This window comes from Balaenoptera ricei, chromosome 19 (assembly GCF_028023285.1).
Source record: "Balaenoptera ricei isolate mBalRic1 chromosome 19, mBalRic1.hap2, whole genome shotgun sequence".
Lineage (NCBI taxonomy): Eukaryota > Metazoa > Chordata > Mammalia > Artiodactyla > Balaenopteridae > Balaenoptera > Balaenoptera ricei.
In genome coordinates this window covers 20,861,847-20,883,742 of record NC_082657.1, presented here as the reverse complement: position 1 = coordinate 20,883,742, position 21,896 = coordinate 20,861,847, and the positions used below count along the sequence as shown (strand labels likewise).

General features: G+C 49.1%; 1 protein-coding gene across 2 annotated transcripts in view; it reads left to right on the top strand.

Moving 5' to 3' along the window:
* ZNF536 (zinc finger protein 536) overlaps nt 1-21,896 on the top strand; it is a 306,291-nt gene that overhangs the window by 167,581 nt on the left and 116,814 nt on the right. The window contains exon 5 of one of the 2 annotated variants that reach the window (XM_059904662.1): nt 4,998-5,416. The exons of the other annotated variant lie outside the window; for it this stretch is intronic. Coding sequence (XP_059760645.1) covers nt 4,998-5,005 — 8 coding nt within the window. The 3' untranslated portion in view covers nt 5,006-5,416. Of the gene's footprint in view, nt 1-4,997; nt 5,417-21,896 lie in introns of those variants that run through there. 2 annotated transcript variants of the gene reach the window in all.

The following is a 21,896-nucleotide window of genomic DNA, read 5'->3' as shown; positions in this document are numbered from 1 at the left end:
GAAATGATATTGGCACAAGGAATCAAATATTCCTAATGTTTATTCCCTCCTCTCCATATTTACTCTAGCTCCACTCAGAGTAGACACGGATTTCCAAACTGGCCCACCAGCTTAATAGCTGGTTTCCTCAAGAAGCTGGGCTTTGCCTAACCAAAGAATTATTCTGATAGTTCTCAACTTAAGAGAGTTTGGGGTCTGATTTTATCTGGTTAGTAAACCCAAATCCCCACTTTGACGCCCTTAGAAACAGGCTTGTGGGAGGAGCTAATGTCTGTCTGTTTCTATTCTCATGGGTGTAGAAGTGTTAGAAGAAGCATCAGTAAAGACGTTGTTCGAATCACATAGACCCCCCCCCCACCCCCCCCCACTAGAGCTCAGTGGCTCTGCTGACACGTGCTGGTGAGTGGAGAAGGTGTCTTCTTTTTTTTTTTTTTTTTTTAAATAGGGAGCATTTTCTTTTTTCTTTAATTTTATTTATTTATTTTATTTATGGCTGTGTTGGGTCTTCGTTTCTGTGCGAGGGCTTTCTCTAGTTGTGGCAAGCGGGGGCCACTCTTCATCGCGGTGCGCGGGCCTCTCACTGTCGCGGCCTCTCTTGTTGCGGAGCACAGGCTCCAGACGCGCAGGCTCAGCAATTGTGGCTCACGGGCCCAGCTGCTCCGCGGCATGCGGGATCTTCCCAGACCAGGGCTCGAACCTGTGTCCCCTGCATTGGCAGGCAGACTCTCAACCACTGTGCCACCAGGGAAGCCCCAGAAGGTGTCTTCTAACCCTCGGTCTGTGGGTGATCTTCATGCTATAGGCTCTACTTCTGGATGCTTCCTTAATTCTGCATGCCTGCTTTCTGACTTTTAAAACTCTGGTCTTTCATTCCTTGGTGTCGTGGACCTGGGGTCCTGGACAATGTGCACTGCCCACTGCAAGGCACCCCAGCCAGCCGGGTAGGGGAGGTATGTAGCATGTGCCAACGTTGAGAGCTTGAGCATGAATTTTCAAAAGATCAGAGGCACGCTACAGATGATCCCGAGGAGGAGATTGAGCCGTCTTGGATTAAGCTGAAGGACATGCACTGTTGCTTCTAGAGTGAGTCAGTTCCCATTCTGGGCCTGATCTCCTTACAAGAAATCCTGCTCCAATCAAAGTCCCCATTTCGTGAGGTGGTTTCCAGACTCCGGGCATGGCCCTACCTTTCTTTATTCTGTTGAAGAGCATAATGTACAAGGGTACTCCCGGCCATTGGAGAACTCAGATGTGCCCTCGGTTTTTTTGGGAATGCGTTTGACCTTGGTTTTGTAATGGGACAAGATCCACGTGAGTATTTAATAAGGGGGGGCAAGGGCAGACCAGGGCAGCGTCACATCCACTGACAAGACAAGGCAGGCAGCCCCTTTGTCCAGCCTGAGAAATCTGACGAACTATTGGGACAGCCAGTAGCTCGGAAATCTGAGAGTGCTCTGGTGGGCCCTAGTCGCACAGAGGCTGGGCTGTACAGCACCTGGGGGGCTGGCTGCGTGGCCCAGGTACAGAGCTTGCTTCACTCCAGAGTTGGTGGATTTAGAAAGCAACCCTTACTTTTGCTTTTGAACCTGAGACAGATGTCTGGGAACCATCGTGTATTGAGTCTTGCAAGCAGAGTTTGCTCTGTGTTCTTTGGTGAGCCCAGGGGTAGGGTTGATGGGGAAGAACTAAAATCAAATTAAGGGAACATGAGTGAGAAGAGTGCAACCCCCTTACTCTTCGAAGCTCTGCTCTGGAGTTATCGCCACTCAGGGAAGCCCGGCTGAGTGAGGAGAATCTATCAGCTTGTCTATTGTGGGCATGAGGCCCTTGTGTCGTGGCTGCCAGACCAAGTGACCCACCAGACCGGGGAGGAAGCCAGTGAGAAGACAGGGTCATTACCAGCAATAGTCCCAGTATTCTCAACTGGGGGGAAACTGGCTTCCCTGACCCAAATTATGCCTGCGACCCTGGATTCTCTCATAGCAACGAGAAAATTAGGACTCCCTTCCTGAAAAAAAAGATGGGGTCCATTTAAACCTCTGTACCTCATGTGTTCTAAAATGTGTGATGAAATGAACCAGGATAACAAAGCTGAACTCTTTTAAAATGTGACTCTGTCCTCCAGAAACCTTGTTGATTTCTCAGCATAGGCAGTCTGAAAACATTCAGGGGTGGGCAACTGTTTTCTTAGAAGGCCAGAGAGCCCTTAGGCTTGTAGGCCCTGTGGTCTCTGCTGGGCAGCACAAAGCAGACAATAAGCAATAAGGAAGCAAATGGGCATGGCTGCGTTCCAATAAACTTCATTTACTAACACAGACAGTGGGCTAGAATTGGCCCACAGATCCCAGTTTGCTGGCCCCCGCTCTAGTATAAAGAAGGTTGTGTTGATGTGGTCACCCTAGAGAAGACATGTGAAAACTGTCCTCTGCCAGTGAGATGATGCAGGCAGGACCCAGGTCAGCAGCTACGACGTTCCATCTATTGCCATTTAATGCCAGAGATGTGAGAGATTTTCCAGAGAGACAGAGAGAGAGAGAGGACTTGTAGACCCAGGTGGCCTGGAGTGGCTATTTCTGGAAGGTCACATCTCTACCTATGCATCAGAGACTTCCAGGGCTCTGAAAGGCTGCCCCCCATCATGGCCAATGCGGGCAGAGGAGGAAGACACAGGACCTCTTTCTTGGCTCTAAGGTGAGCTTGATGGACAGAAGTGTAAGGATAAAAAGAGGCAATGGATGTATAAGAGCTTGGATAAATGGTTCTCAGTTGAGCTGGTATTTTCTGGAAGAGGTGAACATCCACATGAGGTTATCACAAGGAGATGATGTCACTGCCCAAATGTCTTTTGGTTGCAGTCAGCCCTTTAGCACTGAGCAGGCACAAATCTTACTTTCCATCAAGGTTATGGAGACACATCTTACTTCCTTGGGTCTGCCTTGCCAAGTCATTGATAGCGATTTCTTGGTATGTGGGAACATTAGCTTAGAAGACAGTTCTGGAAATTTTGTGTTGACATCTCATTGCCATGGTCTCACCGTTTCAGTTTCTACCCAATTCTTCTCCTGTTAGAAGGCAAGTGCTTTGGAGTAGGAAATAAGTCCTGCCTCCTCAGTCGTTGGCCAAGAAATGGCTAAGGTCTGTGGTCAGTTAGGGATTTCCAAGGGAGCCGTGGTGGTGTACGTGAAAACACTGTGAGCACTGCATATGTGTGTATGAAGACACCGGAGCATGGGCTACTGGTGCACAGCCTATGACAGTTGGTACATTTTTGCGGATGATCTTAAGTTCTAAGGTGTGGCCCTGAAGCCAGCAGGTTCTAATGGAGAAAGGAGGTTAAATTAGTTAAATGGCAGAGGAAGAGAACCACAAAATCCAAATTTGCCAAGCGGACAGGTGCCCAGGCTCAGCCAACACGTGTGAAGGCAGTGAGCCTAGGAGGCCCAGGGAATCTCTGTTGTAAGGTCTTGTCTCTAGAGCTGCCGTGCTTTATTTAAAGCCAGATGAGCAATCCTCCTCCTCTTCCTCTTCTTCATGAGATGATTCTCCTATGTGTTGGCTTGCAGAGACTGTGGATAAAGCACAACTTTCGCACTCGCTTTCTTTGCCCGATTTTATCAGTTACAGGTTGGTCTTTGACTTCCATAGTCCAGCCTGCTCCCAGTAATAGTGTGTGTACAGGGCCTGATGTCAGGCCTCAGTAGGGAGGACCACTTGGCTTGTCCTGAAGTCCAAGGGCAGATCCTTTCAATTAATGCAAATCGCCACCCCTCCTGCCTGCTCTGCCCAGGCTGGCTGCATCACAACTGGCTGCAGAGCCTTTCCCTATAACTCTGGTGGGACAAAGCACAGGTGTTGTCCCCCAGGGCCTCCCACAGAAACCAGCACCCTGGGCAGGCTCTCCCCTGCCCTCATCCAGAGTCTCTCCGTGCGCACCATGTTGACGAAGAGGCATTCTCTTCGGATGGCAGCCCTCTCCAAACTCTTTCAGCATTCTACTCCTCCTCCCCTTCCCTCTTTTTAAGTTAAATGGGAATGCCACTGACATGATGTCGTTTGCACTGCAGGATGACAGAACTGTTGTGTGAATACCATTGTATTTGCCAAATGGTCCACTCGTCATTTCAGAACAAACAAATGGATGGTGTCTGTAAGTCGGCAAACACTGGTGACATTTAGCCTTGTTTATGTTCCTTTCCTTTTGCTGCATATTTTTGGCTCCAAAAGCTACCGTCTGAATCAACAGTGCCTCCAAAGCAGGAGAAAAGTCTGGTAGCTTTCATTTTGGTTGCCGTGTCCATGTTCTCTTTGGATCGCGTGATACCTACTGCCCAGGATCAAGCCTGAGGTGGGAGAAGAGACCAACCAAGCTCTTTGGTTCAAAACATATATACAATGTTTCTCCTCCCTGATGATGACTTCAAATTGGGAGGGAGGAAGAGAATGCTGGGAGAAGAGAGTGTTGTCAGAACGGACACCCACATCCCTGGGGAAATGCAAACTCTCCAGGCAGGCCCAGCCACCGCCATATGCAATAGGAGCGCTGTGACCCCATGGCTGTCTTGAGCTGTGTGTGGGTACTCTTGGGCTTAAGTTCTGGGGTCTACCTTCTTAGGCTACTGAATCAAAGTGGTGGTTGGCACGGGCAGCCATCTAGCTGCCACATGTGCCACGGACCACATCTTAACAGCTGAAGGAATCAGGTTCTTTGTTTTTTATTTTCAGATGCTATGTGCCAAGCCCAGGTTTCAAATAAGCAGTAATTTTCTCCTATTACTTAGCGCTGATCAACGACACCTCTACATCTAATTGCCAACCTGTTCTAATCACATGGGCTCTTCTTGCTTTAGCCAGAGACAGAAGGACCAAATTTTATAAATATTGCTTTATTGTCATTACCCCATTAAACAATTAGGGAATGTGGCCCTGCCCTTGCTTTCAAATGCCTCTAGCCCACGTGGTTTCTGGATTGTTTAATGAATCTGCACATTTTCTTGCAGGTAAGTGACACCCCCTGTTCTAGTCGGTCTAGCTGGACTTGCCCTTGTCTGTTCGTGCTCCTCGGTGGCTATCTGCAGCTTGTTAATCGTGTAAAGTCAAGAGAAGAATGTATACACATATGTGTGTTGAATAAATAATTACTATTGGCATAGGTATGTGTATACACATGGCACACCAACCTACGGTATATATAGCAAAGAATCAGGGAGGCTAAAAATACTGCCCCATATGTTCCACTATTAGCGGAGGATGGTGAAGGCTTAGTAACTTGAACGGGAGAGAAAATTCCCTCCGAGTCATGAATTCTGCATGACACACGCTGGTGGATTCGAGGTCCCTTCACCTGTGGAAACCCTGATGGGGGGCCTGCTCAGCACAGCTTCTAGAGGCGGACCCTGAGATGGTCTCGTTGGCATTACTGCTTGTGTCTGATTGTCCTGTATTTTGTAACACTTTAGAAGAATCCAGAAAAGTGCAGTAATTATCTTTCTCCATAGTATTTAAGCAGTAATATTGCTAGTTTAATATTGTGTCAGGTCGTCATGTTAACCAGGAACAGATGACAGTAAAATTCCAGTGAATAGCACCTTGATATCCACTCCTTAAAAATGGTGATTGAAGCAAAATGTGTAAACTTGTACCAGGTTATCGTGTGCTTTGGAATAGAGTATTGTTGAAGTAATTAGAAGATATATGAAGGTGTTCCTGGTAATGAAGGCATGTAAGTTATAATAATTGTAGCTTTCTGAATAAGTGTCAAACTATATCTTTAAGTGTGCTGTATGCTGAGTTACAAGTTAGGTCATTTATGAATGGAATGTAAAACAATACTAAAAATGCTTCAATAACTTATCTTGGTATTGCTAATAAAAAAAAGCTGTGAAACATTAGTGCAGTTTTGAGTCATTATGTTAATTCACTCCACAACACCCTCCACCCTTTGACATCCCTCTGTCGGGAGCCCCAACAGGACATTCAGGGAAACTAGTGATGCTGTCCCATGGTTTGTTTTCTGGGCCACCTACCGCATTTTCCACCCATCTTTAGGTGGACCCAGGAGTTACAATTCCTAAACATACAAATGTCAAGGCACCTCCTGATTTGGGTGGGGTGACCGTGGCGGGTCCAGGGAGTGCATCTCTCTGTACAAGTGTCTCTCGGGTGCGTGTCTAGACCGCACGATGGCTCACAGGCCCTGTGGGGGTCTGTGCAGGCCGCTGTCCCTCATCCCTGGTGTGGAGGACTACATCTGCCCGGCCTTCCTGCAGCAAATCATAACATTTTCTTTTCATCCTGTGAAGAGTAGTTTTACATGGAAAGGTACTTGGAATTGTTGGAGTGTGGAGTATTTTTGTCCACTGAGATTTTTTGGTTGTGCCCTGGTCTGTCGTAACAGGCTTCTGCCCGCCCCGCCCTCAACCCCATCATGGCAGGAAGGGTGCAGGAAGGAAGGATTTCACTTTTCTTTTGTATTGCTTAGTTTTTTTGTCCATGGGCTGGACTTCAGGCCCCTGCCACTTCAACGGTGTTTTCAAGCTTCTCTGATTGGGTCTGTTTTGTAAACTTCTAAATTCCATGCTCACTCTGTTCCCTGGCTAACTGCTCCAGGCGAGGGGAAAGGTATCATCGTCGTTTGACAGAATCCCAAGCCCCAAGCTTGGTCCCCACACTCCAGATAAACAAAGTGTCCTGTGTACAAGGGGCTGGAAGCCCAGAACTGTCCATTTGAACAAGCCTGGCCTTAGCAGCAGGACAACTGTATCACCTTGACTGCTGGAAGCATTCCCTCCAGTATTTCTCATGAAAGCTGTTCATGTGATCCCAACCCCAAAAACCATATAGTACAGGATTAGATTGTCTGTTATTTGGGGGAAGAGGTGAGAAGTGAGAGGTTCTGCGTCTGAGAATATGATTCTGTTTACGTGAAGCTGAGAACACGGACTGTGGGTTCTTATGGAAAACGTGATGGACCCCCAAATGCCCAGCCAAGGTAAAGCGAAGTGATCCCAGCCACCAGGTCCTGGTCCATGGCCACATCGACCTGAGCTAGCTTTCACCAGCAGGGTGTAGGCACAGCCTGAACCAAAAGAAAGACTCCAGTGGAATTTCGTCTTTGTTTCCAATGACCCCCGAGTCTGGGGAACTGCCCTAGGGATGAGAATTCATCTCTGCCCTTTCCTGGGTCCCCGCCTCCTGCTGGCACCCGAGGCCTGCATCACTTCCCCACGCACACCAAGCCTCTGTGAGGGGTGCTGTGTGCTCCCTCCTTCAGGGCCTGAAGCCACGTTGGGTTTTTGATGCCACATTTGCGGCTCCCAAGGAGGGGTCACCACCATCCAATTCTGTGAAGGCAAGGGGCACCCTCTGCACCCCCCAGACCCATGCCTCCAGCCTGGAGATGTGGACAGGACCAGAGGGCTCTGTTGAAGGGCTCAGGGTTGAACACATTGCCCCTGGCTCTGTTCTTCATTTACAGCCACGCGAATCCTTGCTGACACCACAGCACTGGCCTTGCCAGTCCGGCAGGAATGGGGCTGGGGGTCCAGTGCAGCGTGAGTGGCCGGGCCTTGGCAACAGAGGCAGAACCGCTGCAGGGAACAGGTCACCCTGACTTCTCACCCGGATGGCAGGAAGGCTCCCTCGAGCCCCTTATTCAGGCGCCTGTGTTCCCTGTTCCCTCCACGAGGGCCCAATCCCCCTAAGGGGGTCTCCATGCATTTCCACTTCAAAAGCAGGGGGTATTTCCTGGGCTGCTCCCCCGGGGGGACTTCTCAAGCTTAGAGGAGACCTTTGTGGATTCTCCTCTCCTGTTTTTTATGAGCCTCCTCCCCGCTCTCATTGCATGACCCTCCCTCGCCCTGCTCTCCCCATTCCCACCCACCTCCCCCTCATTCCCCTCATTCCTGCTGCCTCTGGGGAAGAACTCCCTTCTCACCAGTTGAGTGTTCTTGGGAACATCCTGTCTGTGGCTGTGAGGGAGCTGGGTGCATCCAGGCCTCTGGGGTGAGCTGACCTCATTCACAGCTCAACGTGGGGGCCGGCTGTCCTGTTTCTGGAAGCCTGCCACCCCACCCCCGCCAATCCCCACGTGGCATTATAACAAGCCCGACCTGTTGGGACTCAGATTTGGGGCAGCCCCAAGCATCTCCTATTTACTCTGCCCTTGGCCCTACAGCCTAAACCCTTCTAAGCAGCGATGGCCCACTGGTCTGAGGTGGAAAGAGGCCCCCTTTGTAGAGGAGAGTGGAGTTTCAAGGAGGTAACTGTGCCGTGAGATGGGATAGGCCGAGGGAGGAGAAGGCGCTGTGCAGCTCATGGTGAAACCCGGTCTTCAAGTCCACGTCTTCAATTACTCGTGCTGCGAAATGTGTTTGCTTTGATGAAATTCAAAGGCTCTGGCGCAGGGAAAAAGAATTTAAACTTTGGGAGACGATTACTGCCCACCTATAGTCACTTTTTCTCAAAGACACATCACTATGATTATACTACATCCCTAAATATGCAGCCGCACATGGACAGTGTTGTCTCTGCATGAGCAGAATCTGCTTCTTGAGCAAACAGTGTGCATTTTCAAGGTTAAAGTTGGGGAACTCTGCACAGCTATTTCATTAGCAAAAATGTCCATTTGTGCACCCAGAAATTGGCTGGCTTATGAGGAGTTTGTCTTTCATGCTGTTTGTGGAGTTGTTCAGACACACCCATCTAATGGTAACCCACAGCTCACAAGGTTAAGTTTTCTTTTTGAACTTCTGTTGTTGTCGTCAAATTAATATAATATGCTCTCAATTATCCACATAAAAGGAGAAAGGCAGCCAAGCGGGGAAAGAAAATATGCAATTAATTTACCAAATTATTGCTCTTTTTATATGATGGACAAGTCACTTTTCTCTTTTGACTCAAGTATTTTGTACGTCCTCGGGGGAGGGCTAGGGCAAACACAAGGACGAGCCATCCAAGGTGTCCCTGCACCTGGGGCCGGGATGGAGGCTGGTGTCTTCTAGGGTGCAGAGGCCTTGGTGTTGAATCGGGGGTTCACAGAATGTGGGGCTCTTTCTTGTCAAGGAGAGTCCATCTATCTTCTCAGTCTTCTAGGAGCCCATTGCTTACCTAGTTGGGGTCTCCCAAGAGCAGACCTGAGATAAGGACCTGGGTGCAGGTCATTTATGTGGGAGGCGATCCAGGGAGGCACGGGTGAGGGGCCTAACAACAGGGTTGCCACTGCTCAGGGACTGGGCTTTGTCCCCTGGGGGTCCTCTAGGACACTATGTGAAGTTCATCTCAGAATCACCCCTGAGGGCTGAAGAAGCTCTGCGGCTCTCAGTCAGTAGTTGAGGGTCACTGCAGCTCACCCAACAGCCAAGCAGTCTTCTCATGGTCAGAGAGAAACAAGAGGCCATTGCGTCCCAGGGAACCAGAGGGGAAGGGGTGGGACACTGACAGCATCCACCACAAGTGGGAAGCCCTTGGCCTGAAGGTTTTTACACCCCGGTGCACTGCAGAGGGCCACCAATCTTCCAGAGCCCAGGATGAGGGCAGATACACACTCCAAGATGCCTTGTGGGAAGGGAACTGCAGATTTTAAATATTGAGACGTGCACTCAGCTTAGGACCAGGCTTCCTGGAGACTGGATGGAGGGCAGTGTCTACAGCACTTGAGCTCCAAGGAGCTTGGACAAGTCCCCTCAGTACCCTCGTGTGTCTCAAATTCTATGGCTTTCAGGATCCCTTGTAGCTTTTACTTTTCAGGTGACCCTCTAGGACCTGGTCAGTCCTCGAGTCCTCATGAGCACTCACTCCTGCAGGGCCCCAGATGTGGGTGCCCAACTGGTCTTTCCACAAGCACATGAACATGTGGGGTTTCAGTTTGGGCATGGGGCATGTGAATACTTGCTTCATCATCAAGACATTTTTATTAACTCATAAGAAGAGCATCAAGGCATTTCTCTTTTAATTCTGGAAGTCAATCAAAATATTTTTTTTTAAAGAGGGAGTCAATAAAGCTGAATCTTTGGGTTCATAGTAGTGCAAGAAAAACCTGATTATTTGACTTTTTTTCTTTGCCATTTTCCAACCTCTTGTATTCACAACCGAGCTTGAGAAGATAGTATTTTTCATGATGATTAAGGTTTCCTCAAGTGCTTTACGGATATCAATTTTATAATCTATTGTGTCCCTCTTTGGAAAGTATGTAGGCCCTCTTGGGAGCCCCCCACTTCCACCCAACACTCCAACCCAGTAACACTTAGAGGGAGAGGAAGGAGGTATGGAGAGATGAGGGGTCATGCCGTACTCCATGCATGGAGCACAAGGAACAGGTCACATCCTCCTCCATACCTGTGACCTTTCCACTCTTCCATCCTCAGAGTTCCTTTGGCCACTCAAAGTGGCAAGCTGTTGGCTAGCAAGCCCCCCTAGTTTGGGGCAGTGTGTACTATCTCCAACTTTGAGCCCCTCAAGTCCTTGGCTTTTTGCTTTTGATTGAACGTAACTTGATTGCCTCTAGTTTTTCATCCATCCAAGGATACACTTGTGTACCCTTGTACATCCTCAAGACAATAAAATGAATATGAATAAGTTGGAAGTTGGCAAGTCGCCCACATTTTAGTTATTTTAGGATTTCTGCTGCCGTGCAGGTCTCAGGCAGGGCTCCCATGAGGACTAATACCCCCTAAGACCTTGCCAAGTGGGTGGAGAATCTGGGTAGAGTACTGCAAAGCAGGGAGCCCCTCATCCTTGCCAACCTGTACTCACCACATGAAGGCCTTTGTCTAGACAGCCTCACTGGGATTCTTTTCCATCCTCAGCGTGAACACCTCCACAGAGGAAGCTGTGCTATGTCTCAGGGATCCCATTCCTGGGATGTGCAGACATCACCCCTGTTCACTCCAACTGAGCTCTTTGTCCTGTTTTCTAACGCTGCAAAGGATTGACAATTAGGAGATTTTTAAAAATTTTCTAGTGGTCAACTAGTAGGAATAGGATTCTTGTACCATGGCTTTTTGCTTTACATGGAAACTTTGGGAGTGCTGTCTCAAAATCACACTCAGGCAATTAATTTTAAGTCACAGGGGAATTTTCTTGAGGGCTTTGGGATACACGCCCTCACAAAGTGAGTAATCCTCTCTCCTTTGAGCAGGCGAACACCTGGATTTCCCTCATGTTGGGTGGTTTTGTGAAGTCCCAGCTCTGTTTCATGACACTGGGTTTTTCTACAGGAGACGCCTGAGCGCAGAGGCAGGCTGACCACGGCATCCTGCAACACATGGGAGGGAGAGGGTCTTTGGATTCGGGGTGGGGCGTGAGGGGCTTCCCAGTGGTGGGAAGAGACGTTCCTGTGGTCACAGTGCTCCCAGTCGGCCTTGCCCAGGCCTGACAGCCTGAGAGCCGGGGAGCAGGTGGGGCCTGTAGGCCTCGGAATCCCCAGCCTGGACGTTCTCCAGCCACCTGTCCCAGGGACAGTCTGGAGGGGTGGGCAAGCCCCAGGGGCCTGGGATGGGAGGAAGGGAGGAGAGAGAGCGCCACAGTGGGACCAAGAGCAGAAAAGACCAGACAATGAGAGAGGGGTGAAGAGAAGGAGACAGAGATGTGGATGGAGAGAGAAAGGAGAGAGGAGGAGGTGAGGTCAAAGAGGAGAGTAGGGAAAAGGCGTGAAAAAGGGAAACTGGAGACCTGGGAAGATTAAAGGGCAGGAAAGGAGACAGTAAGGGGAGAGAAAATCAGTATGAACAGAGTAAAAGAAACGTGGTAAAGGTGGCCTCTGGAGAAGTGAGGAGAGTGGGAAATAGAGTGAGAAAGAGGAAGAAGAGAAAAGCCAGCGGAAAGGAGAGGATGGAGGCAGGGAGGAACCTTCCGGAAGCCGCCCGGGGTTTGCAGGTGCTGCTCGGAAGGCCTGCTTGTGTGGGCAGCGCTAGTGTGCTCACCGCCTGGGTGAGGAGGTTGAGTGGCTGGGCCCCGGGAGAGGCCTGAGAGCAGAACCTGGTGGCCCAGGCCAGCTTCCCAGCAGCACCCTCCGCCTGCTGCCCGACCTCCAGCTTCAGGAGGAAGCCCTGCTGCAGCTCAATCAGAATTATTTACAAGATAATGGTCCATTGTTTGCACTAAGACAGATGTTGACTGTGGGAACTTTGTGTTTTATGCTCCTTTCCCTGCTCTGCCATCACTGGGTGCAGATGGGATCGAAGTAATGTGAGTTATTATTCCCAGAATTGGAAATTCAGAGGCGCCTTCCCCCCAGCCTAGGCTTGGCTGGGCAGCCGAGCTGGGCCGGCACCAGTCAGGCAGGCAGTGTGTGTGGGGGGAACAGTTGCTGCTGGTGGAGGGGTCAGCCCCCAGGGCCTGTGGTCCCCCTTCCAGCCCCTTGAGGCAGCCTGTGATTAAGAAGGTCTTGTTTCCTTGAGGGGCGGGTCAGTGCAATCGCCTTTTCTGGCGGACAGGAAGGGCACTCTCTGATTAAGATGCACTTGCTGTTTGTTGAGTCAGGAGGTCACCGTTGACATCTCAAAAGGAAGGTGGCCATCTGGCCCTCTTCTTGCCAAAAGGAAAGAGCAGTCTGGGGTGGGGGCTTTGTAGCCCCCCTTTATTTAAACTTACGAGAAGGCTTCCTCTCGTCTTCTGGTGTTCACTTGGAGGGCCAGATCTGGACTTGTGACTCCCTCCTTCCTCCCCCACGGGTGGGGTTGGCCAGATGAATGCCTGTCCACCGACTGACCCAGAGAGAGCCTGTCCTGCAGGAGGAAAGATGGGGCAGCGTGGAAAGATGTCCCTGTTACTTATGGACTCGGTCCTAGCCTCCCCCTCCAGGTAGGTGGGCCACCCCAGTGTCGGCCCATCTTCACGGGAAGGCCCCCACACCAGCTGGTCCTTCTGCAGCCTTTCTGGTTCCCAGTCACTTCTGCATAACCAAACTCACCTGGCCAGCAGAACCCATCTTATGAATGAAGAAACTGAGGCCACCACATGTCAGGTGACTTGCCCAGTGTTATTTTTCTACTCAGTGGAAAAGCCTTCCAACTTCTCAAGTCGTGAGCATTCGATTAAAGAGCCTCTCTGAGCCCCAGCTTAGTCAGTGCACACGGGCACCAGGTGACTGCCCTGCCCTGCAGCATCAGGGACAGCAATTTACGGAGACACACGTTTCTGGCGCTGCGCTCCGAGCCTGGCAAAGAGCACATGCTACATGATAGCGATTGGTATTATCAGCTATATTATACCTCTTCTATACTATGTAGTTGACCCTTGACCAATGCAGGGGTTTGGGGTGCTGACCCCCACACGGCTGACAATCTGTGTATAACTTTTCACTCCCTACAAAACTTAACTACTAATAGCCTACTGTTGACTGGAAGCCTTACCCATAACATAAATATTTAACACATATTTTGTACATTATATGTATTATATACTGTATTCTTACAATGAAGTGAGCTAAAGAAAAGGAAATGTCATTAAGAAAATCATAAGGAAGAGAAAATACATTTACAGTACATACATATATTTATTGAAAAGTATCTGCGTGTAAGTGGACCCGAGCCGCTCAAATCCATGTTGTTCAAAGGTCAACTGTATTGCATTTCCAATGTCAGGCTCTGACAAAAAAAAAAAAAAAAAAAAAAGAGTCAAAGTAATACAATATCATAGAGTCACATTTGGATGCTAAAACCAACCAGTAGTGGAAACGAGAAAGCCACTTTCATGGCAGCTGAGTGGAATCAGGCCTGCCATTTGGAGAGGCTGAGGAAGTCCGATGGCCATCACTCCTAACGCTGCCCCTGCCCCCTGGATGTCTTGAGAAGTTACCAGAAAGCAGTTATAACCTGGAGGTTTTGTCCCATTCCAAACCTAGCATCTTGGCTCTGGTGTTTAAGGACAATGACAATTTCCCCCTTGATCTCTTCATGCCCAAGGAATGATCCCCTTACCTTCACCTGCAGGATCGGGACTTCTGAGCTATCTGTCCCTCCATCTACCAAGTTTGGTTTTAAATAATAAATACTTAACTATGTGCCAGGGCCAACTCCCATTCTAAATACCTTACATATATAATGCAAATGCTATTCTTTCATTTAATCCTTATAAAAATCGTGTGAGGTAGATGTAATTTTTATTCTTCCAATTTTACATATGGGGAAATGGAGGCACAGAGAAGCCACTTACCTTACACAAGGTGACTCAGCAAGTAGGTGAGGAGGCTGAGATTCAGTCAGGCAGTGGAGATCCCTGAGGGTGACATTTTGCTGCCTCACCTTGTGGTGCTTTCCTGTGCCTTTCACCCTTGCTTGGGATGTGTCAAAAATGAATAAACCAACCAACAAATAAATAAAATCGCCTGTTCTTGCCATCTTGTAGCTCTGGGTCCCAGGAGAATATGCGGCAATTTCAAGCAGAGATTCCAGTCACAGACAGAACCTGGGGCTTGTCATCCAGGAGTAAACAGGATGGGGCACTGGGTGTGGTCAGGTGTGCTCCATGTGACCAAGCTGGCCTGGAACTTGCCTGTGACCCTGAGCAGGTCTCTTCCCATCCCCTCGGTGTCCTCACCTCCTCATCCACTGAATCATCCCAAGATTCCTTCCATCTCCCAGTCGGTGAAGTAATTATTCTTAGGACTGTATTTATTATACTTCTCAGCCTCAGGGACAAAACTGTCTCCCTCGCCCTCCCCAAAGTGAGAGGGCCTCAAGGAAACCTGACCCCTCACCTTGCAATTGTTCCCTGAGGTCCAGGTGGGGGAGAGTGGAGAGTGGGTGGCCCAAGGCACCAGTGGACCCTCCAGACGGGGGCTGCCATGGGCCCAGCCCCCAGCTGTGAAAGCAGCAGAGGTCAGACTAGGATAATATTTACCAACCCTCTACTCACCGTGTCAGGCTCTGACCAAACCCCAGCGTCACTGGAGATCACAGATCCTGTCTTTTAAGGTCCCACAGAGCCGCTTCACATGCGACCAATTACCTCTGTCAAGCAGGAGAAGGCGGTCCTGCCTGGTGGGTGGGATCTGAACTTGAGCTTCCAGAGGTCGATGACGATGACGGGGATCTTAGGCCTTTGAGCCTGTCACTCCCCTATAGCCAGACCTTTTCTGTTAAAACTGTTTAAATTACAAACCAGTAATAAAAGGATCATATGTGTTTCCCACCGAACAGGTTCTTTAGGGCTATTATGATAATTAAAAACATATGGTGCCTGTGCCAGTCAGAGGGAAACCGCAGATGTACAAATTAGGTATTATATACGGGTTTTCTGCTTCTGCCCTTTTAAAAACGTCAACTGGAGAAATTTAAAGAGATAAAATGGCAATTGTGCAGATAGTAGGTAGCATTTTGGTTTTAGAATCATTAAATACGTAAACCCTTTTCTTTAGACCGAATAGGAATAAATGGCTCCTCATCCGGGAAGGAGAGGAGAAAAGCACTGAGGGCCGGAGTTTACGGGGAAAAGGCCACGTCTCCACCACACAAGGTCCTGGATACCATGGAATCGTTCATATTTTTTATGATGTTGTTCTGCACAGACAAAGAGGGTTATATGTATTAAATATTGAATTATATTAAATTGGATTGATGGGAGCAAAGATAAGGATTTCTTTACATTCAACTTTTTACTTCTTGAAAGGCAAAGATGAAAGTATTGATTAATCTAGAAATAGTCGTTTGTTTTAATTTAAAATATGTAATTGATTTTGAGAAGGTGATAAATACTGCTAAAAACAAAAAAACATTGGGAGGGTTTTTGTGGCTCCCTGTCAATGGCTTTCCAATGCAGATGTACAGTACAAGTCAGGTTCTGCTGAGTTGTTCGTGTTGAAAGGATGTTGGGCTGTCTGGGGACCCTGGCAACATCCAGCCATGCTCTGGGGCGGCAAAGAGGATGCACTGGGCCCGGGTCCTGATGCCTTGGGACCTGGGCTCAATGGCCAAGAATTTAGCACTTTGTCACTGTATGTCTCTGCTACAGAAACCCAACTGGACTGCTGTAAAGAAGGAGGTGATGGGTGAACAGGTCAGAGGAGCATGGTCCCTACCAGCTCTGCTCCTCAGGGCCTCCATTCTTCCTCCTCCCAAAAATATGTCCTTCCTGAGACAATCCCATCCAGAACCAGGATGGCCTCATCCCTCACCTGTACCCCTTCCTCCATGTGATGTGGTAGTATCTACCTAGGAAAGTTGAGTAAAAAGCCAAATGTCGAATCAATACACATAAATGAGCAGAGGGGAGGTTCTACTTATCTGCCCAGCTGCCGGAACATTCAGATAACCAGAATTTTTCGAATCCTGGTGTGTAATTACTGAAATTCATAATGATGAGTGGAGACAAGTTATGTTCAACATATTTTTGTGTTGAGGCATTTATTATATTCTACATTTCTGAAGACCCTGATGAGGGTGGAAGGGCCTATTACCAGAAAGTGCCTTTTCTTAGTCACCCTGGCTGAAGGGAAGTCTGGGCTCCTTAGGAGAAATGTTCTTTGAAATTGCTGCTTAGGTGTTGAGTCTCTCTAACCCACTGCTCTCCTTTGCCCACACCCTCTCAATGGTACAAAAGGCCAACTGTGCTCCTGTGCCCTTTTCTTTGGGGAGCTGTGACCCGAACCTGCCTCTGGGTCAGGTGGGCTCAGAGAGCTTGATAAGTCAGAGGAGGGTTCTTGAACCTTCTCTCTACTGTACAAAAACAGTCTGGAGAGCTAGGTACAGCAGTGGTTTTCAACCAAGCATGTTTTTCCCCCCAGGGGACATTTGGCAATATCTGGAGATACTGGAGACATTAGGGGGTGCTCCTGGTAACCTAGTGGGTAAGGACCAGGGTGGTTAGCAGTATCCTGCAATGCAGAGGACAGGCCTGCAAAGAATTATCAGGCCCAGAATGTCAATAGTACAGGATTTGAGAAATCCTGGTGTACAGGTGGGAGTACCCAGCCTTCAAGTGAAATTCCAAGCTGGATAAATGGTGACAAGTCAAGTGACAAGATTTACCACCCAACTCACGTCGTGGCATTCGGCTTGCTCCCCAGACACTCTCCCTCCAAGTCATGTCAACTTTGGACCTTATGCCTTTGTGAAAACATTGCAAGAGACCCGGGGCGGGGCGGGGGGGGTGGGAAACAGAAACTTCCAGCACATTTCTGCCAGCTCAAACTGGGCGTGCCGGTGTGGGGAGGGGGCAGCTGAGCAGACAGCTGGAGTCGGTCGGTCTTTTCTTCTCCCCCGTGAGGGAGAGCAAGCCTGCAGCTTTACTGCACATGTAGGTATTACCACTTTAACTTTTACTGAGGTAAAATAACACCTTGTCACTCAGCGCAAGTACCAATCACAAAATGAATTAATTGTAATAACTGTTGTCAACGGAACAAAGAACTTGTTGCTTTCCTAAGCAGATTTCAGCACCACTGAGAACTATATACAAACGTTCCCATTGGGCAGGCTGGCAGAAACTAGTCAGAACATAATTGTATCTGTCTATCTCTTTACTTTGTTTTTAAGGGCTGAGGAATGGAGTTAAAAACCTATATTTTAAACATATCAATAAATATACCCCTTTTTGTGTCCATGACGTCTCCTCAAAAACATGGACTCTTTAATAAATTGGCCATGAAAAAAAGCATTTGCTGCTGATGGTCCCAAATAAGGGCCAGCTGTAGAGGCTGCCTATAGACTTGAAGTCATGAAGGGAATTATGCCCAATTACCCTCCCATAAAACACCCTCTCATTTCTGGGAGTTATCAAAGCACATCCCGTGGACAAGCGGTCAGCTGTCCCCTGCTCCTCAAAAGGAGACAAGTGGGCCCCACGCTGGGCCCGCGGCGCTCCTAACTGCCACCCCCCCTTCCCCCGACACCAGCGGCTTGTTTGCACTCGGCCTCTTTTTACAGTCGCCCTTCCCATTTTTTTGGTTCTGGCTTTTTCACATCTTAGCACGTTTCCCGCTTTAAGAGGCCCCGTAGGTACTCTTCTAAGAAAAGACTTGCTTCCTGGAGAGGGGAGGGCAGGAGTGGGCCAGGGGCTGGTCGCTCAGAAACCTGCAGCCAGCAGACCGTGTCCCTGGCAGGGTTGTGTGCCCTTCCACGGCAGGGGCGTCCTCTGGAGCTCGGGAGTCACTGACAGGCTGAGGGCAGCATACCTCTGTGGGTCTGCTCCCGGCTTTGCTGAGGTCCAAAGTTAGGGACCTCCCAAAGAGGAAACCCACGGAAGCTGCATCAGACGCACAGGCAAAGACCCTTCAGTGAGGAGCACAAATGACGGTGCCCACTTTTTTCAACAGGAATACAGACTCTCTCCAGTCTACACCACCTTACTCCTTTCTCCATGCCTCCTTCTCCTGCTGCCCTTCCAGGCTCTTTGACCTGTGTGCCCGCAGCATCCAGCTCCATCCCAGGGTCTCAAATGCATGCCCCCCCCCCCCCCCCACAGCATCTCTGATGCCCCTCAGGCAGCCTGCTTTGTTTGTAGAGCTCATTGAGGCCAAAATTAGTCCCTCCATAATGAAATGGAAGATTCTTAGACTATCAGAGCTAGAAGTCACCTTAGAGGTCATTCTCCAGATGCAGATTAGGGAGAGGACTTGCCTTGCTTGTTGAACCAGAGACAACAGTTGCTACTTCCAGGTGTCTAGGCAGATCCCTGTGACTGGCCCTCATTCCACCAGCTGGGGCAGCCGTAGGCAGCCTCTGCCTCTTGGGGATCAGTACCTAAGCAGGGGAGGTGTTCCTGTGACTTGTCCCTGCAATGTTGGGGCAAGTTTTACTACGCCCCTCCCCCTGCAGAGGGCCAGGCCACTTGGGAAGCAAGGGTAAGAGGTGGGCTTCTTAGGTTAATGTAGCCCTGGATCAAATGCGCAATGAATTCGCATTTGTATAGTCATCTCTGGCTAGGACAAGCTGCCACTTGCAAAAAAACGCTGAGAAGAGCCCTGATCTGAAAAGAGAAATCTCTCCTTCTTCCGAGGCTGCTCTTCTCTGCAGGGACCCAGGTATGCAGCCTGCATTGGGAAGGCTGGTTCCTGGTGCAACCCTGGGAGCGGGGACTCGTGGACTAATGGTCACATAAGGGTGCCAGGCTCCAGTGCTAAAAGGAGGCTGTGAAGTGGGACAAAGAAGCACGGAAGGGGAACAGCTGTGGGGTGTGGGGAAGGAGGTGGAAGGAGGAAGATCTTCTGCCGTGTGGGGAGCAGGCTGGGGGTTCCTGTGGCCTCCACCCCTGGACCCCACCCTCCACTCCACTGGCTTTGGGCTGGAGAAGAAAGAAACAGCATTTTCTCCAAATCTTTTAGAAAGGAGAAGAATCTGCAACAGGAAGTGAATTTGGCCATTCATTTATTTAGCACACATCAAATTGTTCCAGAGAGTTGGGAGATGGTCACCAACAAAACAGTCGAGATTCCAGCCTTCATGGGGCTTACATTCCATGGGGGAACACTGACCATAAAAAAAGACAAATATAAGTTCAGCTTATGATAAATAATGCGAAGATGATGAAGTGGCAGAGGCTTAGAGAGTAACATGGGAAGGTCAGAATCACATATCGTGAAGGTTAGAGAGAACTCTCTGAGGAGGTGACACTGGAGGGAGCTGTGCAAAGATTAGGGGATGCATGTTCCAAGAGTGGGGAGAGTGAAGAGAAAGACTCTGGCATGGGAAAGGAACAGACATCTGGGGCTCTTAGCTCTCAGGCCTGTGCACCCTGTGTGTGTGACCAGCGTTTCCACAGGCTTTCCCAGACAATGAGATTTCACTGAGCTTCTCTATGGCCCTGCGTGGTCAATAGAGTTGGGACTGGGACTCTTCCCCAATTTTGCAGAGGGGGGAAGATGAAGGTCCAGAAGAAAACAATGACTTGCCCTGTTAGTTAATGGCAGTGAAAGTCAGGGTAGGTGCCCAGGCCTCCTGACTCCCAACGCTGGGCTCCTTCTGCTGCCCTGAAAACCTCTGCGCATTTGTGGGACTCAGGGTCTTCCTGTAAGCCTGACCTACCATGTTGGAGGACTGCTGGGTCTCGGAGAGGCACCATGACTGACTCTTTGCACAGTAACCCCACTCTTGAAAACAACACCTGAAGCTAAGAGAATTGGTCACATGACCTTGGGAACATGGCATCCCCCCATGAGAAACATGAGAAACACAGCCATCCCCCCAGGTCCCCCAAGATGAGGGTCCCTCATCTCCACAGACCAAGACTGCCCCTGGCAGAGTCAATTCTTTTGACGACAGCCTACAGTTTTCCTCTTAGGGATCCCATGGGTAGAGAGCTGGAGCTAGTCAGGACCCTTAATGGCCACATCCAACAAGTCACCTGGAAAACATGGACCAAAGCCTTGGAAATCTGAGTCAAGTTTCCTTGGAGAAAGGCAGACGACTTTCCACTAAGGACTGCTGCTCAGACCAGCCTGTGGCTGTGAATTTCCACCCCACACTGACCTTGGCCGGCATTAAGTTCAGCCTCTCCTTGATGCCTTCTGACAGCGGCCTGATGATAGATGCTGCTACTCTGAGATGCAGGGGGACCCGTTGTCAAGACTCACTGCCCCGTTCTCTTTTCAGGATCCCTGTTCTTGTCTGGGCAAACTGCTTTCAAATGAATGGCTATTTCTGGATAATTTTTTTTAGTGTTTCTTCTCCCATCTGGTTGCTATATTATTTGCATCTCATGCCATCCTGGCCTCTGTGGGAGACAAGAGGTAGCCCACCTTTTGTATTAGCTGCGACACTATTTGTTTCCCAATACTAATAGGTGAAATAAGGAACAATAAGGAACAACCTTAAAACACCCTATCTGCTCTCAAAGTGAGACAGTTCAGTGGAAAGACTGCTTTTTTCCCCCAGCACTATTTGTGATGTTCTACGCACATAAGGGAGGATTTGCAGTGGGGCCAGAGGACTGGGATAAGCATGAACTAAGGTTGGGGGAGGAGACTCTTTGAGGAGAGGTGCAAGGCCGCTAGGTGGGTTCCTCTTCAGAGGACAGCCCGGGGATACGGCCTCCCACTGTTTCCTTGGGGAGGCTGGCTTGCAGGTGCCCCCAGGAAGTACATGACTAGTGCAGACGGCTGGTCCTAATAGCAGGGACCTGCTCCTTTCACTGCTGCCAAAGGTCAGGCACAGACAATGGGCTTGCATAGCAACAGGAGGGTTCAGGTTGGACAGGTGTGGACGCCAAGCCTTCCTGGTTTCTAGTAGATACAGAGCTCTTCTTACAAGGGTGCTTACGTGGAAGCAGGTGATTCTGGTGCCGTGCTGGGGAGAACTCATGACAGGCCAGAGCTTAGTGTGTTAACAAAAGTGAGTGTAGGCACTTCACCAGGATCAAGTAAATGTAAGCATATATATACACACACACACATATATACACATATATACAATGTAATAAATAAATATAAAAATAATACAAATATATTTTTAGTAAATGTAAGCATATATATACACACACACACATATATACACATATATACAATGTAATAAATAAATATAAAAATAATACAAATATATTTTTAGTCAATGAATTTCCCCTCCTGGCCTCTGCTTCATCCTGTTGGAGTTATTTCATAGGTGGGACATGAAGTCATAGCACGGTTTGAATTTAGTCAAGTGCAGCCCTTCATGGAAGAGTGATAGCTGGAAGGACGAGGGCTGAGGTTCGACACCTGGGCTTGGCATTGCGCAGACACCTCTACATCGACACAGGTTGACACTGGCTTGCCTCCACCTGGGCAGCCCCTACCCCTCACCCCTTAAGTCTGAGCAGGGCATTCCTGAGTTTGCAGGAAACAAAGTCAGGAGGTACTATGCAGCCGTCATTCATTCTCTCACTCATTCATTCATTATTTCATTCACCAGTATTTATGGACCATCTCTCATATGCCAGTCACTCCTCCAAGCATCCGGGCACAGGGATGAACAACGCGGCCATAGACC